A 12144-nucleotide genomic window follows, 5' to 3' on the forward strand; every position below is an offset into this window, starting at 1 on the left:
GTCTCAGAAAAGTAGCTGATGAGTTCTTTCAACTTTTAAAGCCATTTAAGTTTGTTATTTAAACTAAGCACTTAAAGCTTAATTTTTGAGGGCAAAAAAAAAGCCAAATTTATTTACTTTTTTGTTTTTAGCGTTTGGAAACTGAGTTATTGGATTGCAGTTAGTATCTCTATGGCTTTATTGATTTTTTTTTTTTTTGAAAGGATCAGATAAGTACTAAGCCAATATCTTCCAGGTTATATGACTAATTGTCCATTACATGTAAATGTTTCTAAGCCCATTTGCAGGGGGAGAGGTGAATTTATCCATCATCCAGGAAATTGTGAGGAAAAACAATATTAAAATAAGACTTATTTTTTAACAGATTCTAAATAATAACTTCCTGATCATAACTATTTCTTTAATTTGTTAATAGCTCTAATTTGTTATTCTGGTTGACCACTAATGTTGAATATAATGTGATTTAAAACAATAATTCATTGTTTCTTCATTTGGTGTACTTATTTTGAAATTTGTGGAACCCCATTTTTCCCCATGTTTTTTTCTTAACCACACTTTAATTACATGATTGTATGTGCTAGAGCTGTGACAAATTGATAATTTTTGTCATGCTTCTTTTATAAAAAGTATTTGTTTAGAGCTGGGGTTGTGGCTCAGTGGTAGAGCGCTTGCCTAGCACGCGTGAGGCCCTGGGTTCAATCCTCAGCACCACATAAAAATAAATGAATAAAATAAAGGCATGTGTCTATCTACAGCTAAGAATATTTTTTAAAAACTATATTTTAAAAAAACTATTTGTTTAGCTACGTATAAACAGTAGTTTTATTTTAAGATTAACTTTCATGTGAATCTTTTACATCACATTCCTTAGAGGAAAGCAAGAACATTTTTTCTCTTTTTCTTTTCTTTTTTTCAACATTTAAGATTAATGGTTTGTATGTTATAACACAGAGAAGTTTGTAAATCCACAAAGACAAGGACTCTGTCTTGAACATCTTCATATTCCCCATGCAATCTTCACACATTGCAGAAGATTGATCCATGCTTATACAAGATGAAAAAGGAACCTGAGTTGTGTAGAAAAAAACCAAATTATTTGCCCTGAAAGTGACAACATAAGAGACATCTCTGATTGAGCCATGCTCTTAAAATCAGTGCAGACAGACATATTCTATCCCTTTGTCTGTCTTTTCCTAGCTTTTCCCCCAGGACACACACCACAGGAGCACATGCAAAATTGTATACTGCTTCAGCTGCTGTTTTGCACCTGGAAAGAAACAAGCTCCCTGCTCCCTACTGCTGAATCTAGAAACCTTAATATCACCTCTAGTCACCATTTCTTGTTTACTCACTGATAAAACTTCCCCTCAATCGGGTGTCCATGCTTTCTTGTTTTCTGATTTTTTTTTCCTTTTTTAAAAAATCAGTTTCTTTTTTTTCTTTTTTATGAACACAGTGCCTTTATTATTTTTTTTTAATGTGGTGCTGAGGATGGAACCCAGCGCCTTTCACAAGGCGAGCACTCTACCACTGGGCTATAATCCCAGCCCCAAATTCAGTTTTTTTAAAAAATTTTTTTAAATATATATTTTTTTGTTGTCAATGGACCTTTATTTATTTATTTTTATGTGGTGCTGATAATCGAACCCAGTGCCTCACACAGGCTAGGCAAGTGCTCTACCACTGAGCCACAACCCCAGCCCCCCCAGATTCAATTTCTTTACAGATCATCTTACACTATCACTCAAAGTTGTTAAGTTCAACTCCACAGCTTTATTCAGGGAGTCCCTGTGATGTGTCTCCTAATGTGTTAGATGGTGTGGGTTTAAAAATGGGTTGGACACAGTCCTTATGAAGGCCACAGCCTCCTGCAGTCATAAACATGTAAAAGGAGGTCATTTGGTGTCTTAGGTGCTATTCCACAGATACAGAAGGGAGCGCTTTAGAGGGGTGAAGGTGGGAGGGGCTGCTTCTTCCTGGAGCTCAGCTGGGAGCCTTTACAGGGCTGTGGTCCTGGAAAAGAGTTAAGATGACGAGGAGATTTCAAGACAGAGAAACTGAGGAGAGAGAAAGTGGCAGAGAAAGCAGCATGGAGAGAGGCAGGCAGTGGGAAGCATCCTGTTCCTTCTTCTGTGATACCAGTGGGACTTGAGGCTGAAGGCAAAAGAGAACCAACCAAAAGCTTCGAGCAGTGCACAATCTAATCAAGCTTTCATTTTAGAAAATTACCTTAATAACCACATGGAGAATGAAGTGGGTTATTTGTGCTTTCTCCTAACAATGCTTGTATAACATACATAGACCCAACATTAACTTTTCTACTTCATGGCCTCAGAGAGAACTTTACATAAATCTCAATACACACACTTCCATAGGTTGAATTTCCAAATGATTTATTCTTTGGGTAAGTAGGTTTTCACAACATTCCAACACTCTGCCTTTAAGGATCCTAGGTTCTCTACCCTGGGTAACCTCAGATGCTCCAGCACTGCTCAATGTCACTCATTGTGTGACTCTTCCAAGGCCTCCCTGGCAGTTATAAGAGGATTTTCCTGTATCTCTCCTACTAGAGTCTTGAAGTAAAACCGTATTGAGCAGGGATGTCTGTTTGGATATCTTAAACATTATCAGGGGGGAAAATAAAGAATTCATGTGTGAATGAATCTGAGCAAATATTTGACAGAAGTAAAACTGATTTATAGGAACAAAAGCTTAGTACTGTGTAACATGACAAAGTTCATAGTTGCTCCTTGGGTCAAGGCCAAGGTCAGCCTTCATATGAACTTGGTGATCACCTACAGTTGGGTCCAAAAAGCAGCCCTGCTGTAGGTGTCAGGTAGAAGTTCAGTTCTCAACCTAGCAAGACAGTACCTCTGGGATATTCAGTGTTGTTTTCTTTTCTCTCTTGTTACTAACTTCCCCAGATTAAATGGTACTGATACAGCTCCCTTTTTAAAAGAGTTTTTAGCCTCTATTCCAAGGACCTTCTGGACTATTTAACTGTGTCTTAGAATCTTTTTTTTTTATCTTTTTATTGTGGTTTAAAACATAACATTCACCGTCCTAAGCATTTATAAAGGAACATTTCAGTAGTGTTAAGTATAGTTACCTTGCTCTTTGATGTGATCAATCTGTCTATCTGTCTAGGTACTAGGGATTTAACCCACGGGCATTTAACCACTGAACCACATCCCTAGCCCTTTTTATTTTTTATTGTGAAACCATGTCTCACTAAGTTGCTTAGAGCCTCGATAAACTGCTGAGGCTGACCTTGAACTTGTGATCCTTCTGTCTCAGCCTCGTGAGCCTCTGGTATTACAGGAGTGTGCCACTGCATCCAGCTAATCTTTTTATTTTTAAATTAACATTTCGTATTACTTTCTGATCAGGTGAATAATTGTTTTTATTTAATGTATCAAGTCTCAATTTTCACCCTCTTATTTTCTTGCAACATTCTCTTTTTAATCATAAAAGGTTTTTTTTTAATCAAGATTTTTTTCTTTTAAAAAAGAATAACTCGGGGCTGGGGATGTGGCTCAAGCGGTAGCGCGCTCGCCTGGCATGCGTGTGGCCCGGGTTCGATCCTCAGCACCACATACCAACAAAAGATGTTGTGTCCGCCGAGAACTAAAAAATAAATATTAAAAATTAAAAAAAAAATAATAAAAAAAAATAAAAAAGAATAACTCTCTGAAAGCACTCATTGGTACTTTAATAATACAATCTTTGATACTTCCTACTGTAGTTTCTTTGTATTTCTTCCCATGTTCTCTTTTAACCTCTCTATGTACTGCCCTTTTATGAGTCACAAGAGTATACTTTAGGAAGCAACAAACCATGAAACTAGATAGGACACGGAGACACTAAACTGCCATTTGGTTATTTGAGGTAGTCGAGGTGTAGGTGATAAGAGCTTCCTCAGTCACAGAGTGAAAATAACATGTCGCCCTGAGGTTTGCACATCTGTAGTCATGGAAGATAAACTAGGACAAAACAAAGCCACAGGATGAAAATATTATATTTTCAAATGTGTTGAAGAAATTAGTATTTTAATTCAAATAAATTTTTCTTGGGGCAAGGTTTTCATTGTCATAAAATAACATTTTTTCTTTAATGCTACTGGGAAGAACAACAACTACATATGACTAGGTAGTATGTCTTTAAATATCACATTTCCAAAATGTACAAATAAGCATATTTAAATGTTCAAGTTAGGTAATACCTGTGTATTTTAGAATATGTTTGATTATGAGAAGTAATAATTAACTACTTCTAAGATCCCAGCAGAAAATTGGAACCCCAAACATTTTAGTTGTTGCTCCCTAATGTCTTAAATAATGTTAAATCATGCTGTTTCAAATGCTATTAAAAACTATTAAGCTAACTGAAGAGAAAGTTAAAGAAACTAGTGTTTGCTACTCATACCCATATTAAGGCCTGATTTATTAAAAAGAAAAAAACAAAAACAACCAATAAGTCATCCAGCCTGATGTGTGAAGATCATCATTTTTAGTTATGGCGAATTCAGAAAATTCATGAAACCTTTAAAATTGTATGTAATTTGTAGTGTGTAAGTGTGTGCATTCTAGAGAGGTAGTTTTCATAACTTTCCTTAGATCCTAAAAAGACTTCTTGATCCAACTACAGTGACAAGCCATTGTTTCAGAGGTTACTTTGCCTGTTTGCATGTAGACCCCAGCTCACAACTAGATTTTGTTCCAGAAATAGTTTATGACCTGGTTATTTGGAACTTAGACCATATTTTTTTTCCATGAAAGATATATAGAAAGTACCTTGGCTTCAAATAGTTATAGAACCTTCATGATGGAAATGCAAATGAGGCAGACCCAGACTGCAAGTGGTTTACAATCCAGTCTGCGGTGAAGGCAATATATAACTGATCCTCAATTGAGATTAAATTCCTAATTTACCCATTACCTTCTCCTTCAATTTTTTTTGCACCTTTGTCAGGATTAATTCCCTTTTGCCATTACAGCTTCAGTTTACAAGTAGGCGAGAAGGGAGCCCTTTGCTGTCTGAGTTTCAGTAAGAAAGAGGACAGGGTATAGTCTCTCAGTAGGAAGGCATGACCATGACATCTATGGAAAGGCTGGTATTCTTAGAATTGAACAAATATTGATCATGTGGTTTCTTTCTTTCTTTTCTAGTTTTGGTATTGCGGATTGAATTCAGGGGTGCTGTACCAATGAACTACATCTCCAGACCTTTTTACTTTTTTTTTTTTTTGAGACCTAGTTTTACTGAGGTGCTGAGACCAGCCATGAACCTGCTTGTCCTCTTGCCTCAACCTCTGGAGTTGCTGGGATTACATGCATATGCCACCACGCCTAGCATATGATGTGGTTTCCATGTAAACATGTATTCCTAATTCTTTTTTTGTTGTTGTTCTGGAGATTGAACCCAAGGGTGGTTAACCACTGAGCCACATCCCAGTATTTTATTTAGAGGTAAGGTCTTGCTGAGTTGTTTAGGCCCTTGCTAAGTTGCTAAAGCTGGCTTTGAATTTACAATCCTCCTGCCTCAGCCTCCCGAGCTGCTGGGATTACAGGCATGTGCCACCTGCCTGGCCTGTACTCTTAGTTCTTACTTGGTACCCAGGTTCCTGGGACTCAGAACTGCAGCCCTTGCTTCATTAATGGCCTCTGTGACTGACAATGAATGGGGATTCCACAGCATAGACACTACCTCTGTCCTTTTCACAAGTAGCCAGAATAGCCAGAATAAGGACCTTCCTATGGTGACAACTATGTGTTTGAAGTGTTCATATTTCAGACTTTTCTTTCTGAGGTATAGCATGAAAATTAGGTTCTTGATGAGAGCCATGATAATTCTTTCTGGCTAGGCTGCATGATTTCTAGCAGAAATATCATGTTGTTTTGTTGACTGAAGGGAGAAGCTAAGTGGTGGAAGAAGACAGGAAGCAGAATGAGGGGGTGAGTGCTGCAAGATGTCATCCTGTGAGATTTGGCATCTCATCATGCTACTTCAAAAATGAGTGTCTTTTTCCACAATTCTTTTTGTTTAAAGAGAGAGAGAGAGAGAGAGAGAGAGAGAGAGAGAGAGAGAGAGGGAATTTTTTAATATTTATTTTTTAGTTTTCGGTGGACACAACATCTTTATTTTATTTTTATGTGGAGCTGAGGATCGAACCCAGCGCCCCATGCATGCCAGGCGAGCGCGCTACTGCTTGAGCCACATCCCCAGCCCTTTCCATAATTCTTAACATGTTATCCAGCTCCGGGGAGAGCTTTGGAGATTAGCCTACTAGTGTATCTTGCTGCTGTGTACAATGTGGGAACATGGCTTAAGAATGCATCCACTTTTGTGCTTTTTTTTTTTTTTAGAGAGGGTAGATTGGACTCAGGGGCACTCAACCACTGAGCCACATCCCCACCCCTATTTTGTATTTTATTTAGAGACAGGGTCTTTCTTGGTTACTTAGTGCCTTGCTATTTGCTGAGGCTGGCTTTGAACTTGCAATCGTCCTGCTTCAGCCTCCTGAGCTGCTGGGATTATAGGCTTGCGCCACCATGCCCGGCTGCATCCACTTTTATAAGGATAAATAGGGGTTACTTTGAATTCAGAGAATATACAAAGACTAAGTATATTTTGGGAATAAATTTGCATTTACAGTAAGAATTTTAATTACTTTAGCTAAGTAATTTTGAAAGATATCTTTTTTATAGCATCTTTATTTATTTTTTGGAAGATATCTTTTGATTGACTCAAATGTGTCTGACTCAAGACCATATAAAATAGCATAGTATTTGCATATAATGGATGCATATTCTCCCACATACTTTAAATCATTTCTAGATCACTTACACAATATAATGCAGTACAAATGCTATGTAAATAGTTGTATTTTTAAGGAAATAATGGCAAAAGTTTATACATGTTCAGTATATGTGCATTTTTTTCCAAATACTTTCCATCTGTGGTTGGTTGAATCCAAAGATAGGTAACCCATAAATACAGGATTCCAACTATAATTGATTGAGATGATATGCAGTTAAACTCTACCTTAGCTGTGGTTCTCCATAATGGCTAACATGAGAATTATCGGGAGCATTCCGAATTCCTGATACCTGGTTTGCACCTCAGACGAATCAAATCAGAATCTCTGGGAGTGGCACCCAGCAATCAGTACTTTTAAAACTTCTGATAATTCGGATTTATATTCAAGGTGAGAATAAATTTGGGAATAAGTTTGAGTTTACAGTAAGTAAAATGTTCTCTGCCCCAGACTATTCTTACTCCTTGTGCCTTGATCTCTTTTATGGGTACAATTTGAAGATCCATGGCGAAGTTCCTTTCCCCTGGGGAATTTCCTGTTGTCTTTCCTTAAACTTTTCAAGAACCTAAGTCCCATTGTGTAATTTAACTCTAGACATCCCCACTGTCTTAAAAAGTATTCCTGAACTTTCTAGTCAAACACAGGGCAGGAAGGAGGGACATGCACAGCAACCTTTGACTTATGCTTCTCTTAAAACATTTTGCACTATGATTAGTTATTTGGAAACAAATAGCTCTGATGTGGCAGCATCTGAGATATGACAGCACAATTTCATCATAAAATGAAATTAGGAGCACTTGTGTGTTTCTCTCTGGGTTTTTAGAGGTGGAGTCTTGGGGGCCTAGATCTTCAGCCACCACTCCCTGGTACAGCACTGGGAAGATATTAACATGTGGGCTGGTAGCAGTTGAGTAGGTTAGTGCATGGTTCCCACTTGCCTGGGATTTCAGAATGAGGGCTTCTGTGATTGGGTTAAAAGTGTTCCCCAGGAGGCTGTCATTGCAAATGGGCTCATTTTTTTCCCCAGCTTGCTCTAATATAGGTCAGTCTTCCTCCTCATTGTACTATTTAAGGAGCATGAATCTTGAACCAGGATTTTTATTGTTCAGACTGTTTACCTTCCCTATCAGTCCCTTTCTCAACCCAGTCTTTTGCATCTGGTTGTTCCAGCCAAGTGCATATGGATTTTTTTCTCTGTTTTTTTTTTCCTCCTGTCTTTGTCCTTCATGTATATTGGCATGCCAAGTGGATGCTGCCTCTATTTCTCTCCATCTCAATGAATGATGCTACCACCCAACCCCAATGTGTGTCTGTTGTCTCTCCCCTGCCCTTCTATAGCAAACTCCTAATTGTTCTTCCATTTCTTTTCACACCCATTTCCCCGTTGTTGCTCCTGCTTCAAATGTCTCACTAGCTTTTTGCACTTAGGATAAAAAGCAGACGCCTGTCGTGGCCAGCATACCCTGGCTCTTGTCTCCTGTAACATCATCTCTTGATACTCTCCATCTACTGTAGCTGTTATTTGCCTTGACAGTGGCCTGTGAACACTTATTTACTTCTTCCAAGAAGCTCTTATAATTTGATGCCTGGGAAATACTCCCTGAACTTAATAGCATAATGATATCATAATAATAACACTCTCTGCCACTTATTGAATGTTTTCTGTAACCCAGACAGTGTGCTAAGTGCTCCACAGACATTATCTTATCATGAAATTAGATGCAACAAGCTTGTGAAGTCGGTATCTGTCTTCCCAATTTTTGGAGAGGAAACTGGGGCAGAGAATTGGAGTAACTTGCCTCGGTTCATACTGTTAGCATGTAGGGGAGCCTGACTGGAAGCCTGACTATCTGATTCTAAATTAGCTGTTTGATTCTGAAGTGTCAGAAGTATTTTATTACCACTAAACTTGCAATGATTTCACAATTCTTGGAGGACAGTCTTAGAGCAAGCTCTAGAAGAAATCTCTCATTGAATTTGGAAGGAAACTTTAAAATATAAGTTAATTACTTTATTGGAGACAACAAACTTCTCAATATTTTATGTCTTACTGACAATAAGAGACAGGAGGGTGTGAAAGTTGCAAATAAACTCTGTAATCAAACAGATGGCATTTAATCTCAGCATCTGCCATTCATTCATCTAGATCTCGTCATATGTGCTAGCTAGACAATGTTCCTGGCACTTGAGGTACATCAGTGCTCGATCCATTGGGATGATTTAAAACTTTGTTTCTATCAGCTGTTTTGGTCTTGGAGGCTCACTATAGCATTATTATTCTTTTATTGAATTCACTATGAATCTGAGCCATCTTGGACCCCAACCAAATGGGGTATGTTTGAGCTAGTCTTGTGACACATCCCTTAAGGACACTCTTACAGGAAGGCTCTAGTGTACTTTGCTTTCTTCCTTCCTCCCTTTCTCCTTTTCTTCCAATTAAAATGAAACATTAAATTTAACTTTATTAGATGTAATAAACTCAGGGACTTTATATTCTAATAGGGGTAGCACAATAAACATAATAAATGAGTAAATTACATTATACTTCAGAAGATGGAAAGTACTTTGTGGGGGTGGATAATAAGATCAGGATGGGGAGATATGGAGCACAAGAGCAATTGCAGCATTAAACAAGCGGTCACTGAGGTGGGTCTTAATGAGAAGGTCCAGACTAGAAGGAGGTGAAGAAATTAGCCAGGGAAGGAAGAGGAGGGAAGAGCAGAACAGGAGGAGAGAGGGCCTAGTGCCCAGGCCTAAGGAAGAGCATGCATGCCCATTTCAAAGTGGCCATTTTAGATGGAGAGGATTGAGAAAGGGTGGGACTAGATGAGGTCAGGGAAATTCCACATATTTCATTGGTGACAATGCAGAGAACTGACATTTTTAAAAACACTTAGCAGGATCCTGCCTAGTCACAGAGCCCTGCCTACCTCTTTGAGCAGTATGTCCTGCTGTTCCCCCCTGCAGACACTTGGCTGCATTTCTAACAGGGAGTTCCTTAAAGAATCACCAATGTCCAGGCTGTTTTAAGCTTTTTACTTTTGCACACATCTAAAATGCCCTTCCCTTTCCCATTTTTATTGACACACTCTTTCAAGATGCACGGTGGAGCCTTTCTCTGGGAGGATCTCTTTGACTCCCTCTGAGGTTAGCTGATGCTCTCCTCTCTGGGCCACCATGCATAGTACTTGTATGCTCATTTGTTGTGATAACTAATATTTAATGAACACTTAAGACATGTCATGGACTAAGTCGTTACATGTTAGTTATTTATTTCCTGCACCAACCTTGTAAGGTATGTCCTGCTGACATCCCTATTTTATCGATGAGTAAATATAAACATGGAAAAGTTTAGTAAGTTGCCTAACAAGATCCAGCTACCTTTGATGATAGGAATTAAACACAAGTTTTTTGGCTCCAGAGCCCATGTGCATTCCTAATCATTATATATACTGCACCTCTACCATACTTACTATATACTAGACAGCATGTGTATCACACTATATTACAAATGTTAGTTTGTGTGCCTGTGTCTTTCATTACTGTTTGTGAATTCTTTGAGGGAAGAGAACCATGTTGAATTCATTATTGCTCTTTGGGACTTTGCTTACATGCTCCCTTGATTCAACTGTGATGAGAGAAACATTCTCCTGTAATTTGTAAGACATGAAAAATATTATTCAAAACATGAAAAATATTATTCAAAATGTTAATGATTTTGCATCATTGATTCAGAATTGCATTTGGTTTTAGTTTTCATTTTAATTGTGCCATTGTGCTTCTCTTTCCACCCAGACCAGTATCAAAGAAGGACAGCTATTGAAGCAAACCAGTTCTTTCCAAAGATGGAAAAAGCGTTACTTCAAACTTCGAGGCCGGACACTTTATTATGCAAAGGACTCAAAGGTAATTCAACTGAATACTAGTTTTAAGGAATTGAGATTGTGGATGGATTTAAAAATTTGATTGTATAAGCTGTTTTTGTCTTGTAGCCTCATGGTAGCTTGAGCTTACTTTTGTATGCTGTTGGTAAAAATGTGATCCATCTTGAACATCATCCCAAAGAGGTCAATTTCAGTCAGCCCTATACCTATGCCGAGAATCATCTTATAGGAAAGTTGTAGTGTAGTTAATCTGTCCTTGCCCTTCCATTCCTTCCTTCCAATTAAAGTAAAATATTAAATATAACTTATTAGCTATAATAAACTCAAATTGTTGATTTCTCTCCTTTTCTTTTACTTTTTACTTTTAAACCTTTTTCTTCCCATGAATAGAGTTGTTAACAGTTGCTTCTCATTGTTGAGAACAGGCTTAATGGTGATAATGCAAATCAAGTGCATATATGATACTTGGCACAAAATAATTACTCTAGTATTGTAGCAAGAAAAATGAAAATCATATTGAAATAAAATCAAGACAACATAAATTTTATGTAATAGTTGAGTTAAATAATAATGCATTCTTGGAAGAAAAATTTGTAGTAAAATGTCCCCATTAAAACTGAAATTTTACTATTATTTAAAAAATAAACATTAAGATTTTTTGCTACTGTGCCAGTTGGATAATCCCATTTAAAAAAAAAATACATGTTCCTGAAAAAGTTATATACCAAGAGATAAAAACACACAAACCCAATACTTAGCTTATGCAGCTATAGTAGAAGTAATAAACAAATACTTATGTAGGACTAACCAAATAAAATAATCTTATTTTTAAAGTCAGGATATTCAAGGTCGTCCCTGACCTGGCTCTATCCTGACTTCCTGTTTGTCTCTAGAGGCACTCCTTGACAGCCTTCAACCTTTGGGCCTATGTTTTCTGTCTACAGAATGATTCTCCCCTTTCTCCCCTTGATGAAACCCTCTGTTTTCTTTATTGTCTCCCTCAAATAGGCCTTATCCCATCATTCATTCAATTTTTTTTTTCCTGGAGAACCCAATTTTATTGTATCTTTTCTCTTCCACTTTTAACAATGTCTCTTACATTATAATTGGTTTTGTCTGTTTCATCTCCTGTGCTAGATTGTAAATGTCTGCCAGTCAGTGAGCATTTTAGAGTTAGAATGGTTGAATGGGAGCAGAGTAGTATAACCCTGTGGAAATTGGGGATGGGGAGTGGAAGCTATCAGAGAAGAGCGACCCTTAGGGCTGCATGTATGTGTAGCTCAGTGGCAGAGGGCTTTGCCTAGATGCATGAGGCCCTGGGTTTAGTCCCCAACACCACAAAAAGGATTGGGGGGTACTTTTTCTCCCCAATTAATAGATGTGCACTGTTATGCCATCCTTGCATCCTTATTCATTCTGAACAACAGAATGAGCGTGAACAGT

The 12144-nt window shown here is 37.8% G+C and overlaps 1 protein-coding gene across 2 annotated transcripts in view; it reads left to right on the plus strand.

Annotated features, from left to right (window-relative positions):
* The window catches only part of LOC113175707 (diacylglycerol kinase eta), a 184159-nt gene that overhangs the window by 70052 nt on the left and 101963 nt on the right, over positions 1 to 12144 (plus strand). For both annotated transcript variants that reach the window (XM_077795200.1, XM_077795201.1), the window contains exon 3: positions 10613 to 10723. In XM_077795200.1, the coding sequence (XP_077651326.1) occupies positions 10613 to 10723 (111 nt within the window). The remainder of the gene's footprint in view (positions 1 to 10612; positions 10724 to 12144) is intronic.

This window comes from Urocitellus parryii, chromosome 2, assembly GCF_045843805.1.
Source record: "Urocitellus parryii isolate mUroPar1 chromosome 2, mUroPar1.hap1, whole genome shotgun sequence".
Classification (NCBI taxonomy): domain Eukaryota; kingdom Metazoa; phylum Chordata; class Mammalia; order Rodentia; family Sciuridae; genus Urocitellus; species Urocitellus parryii.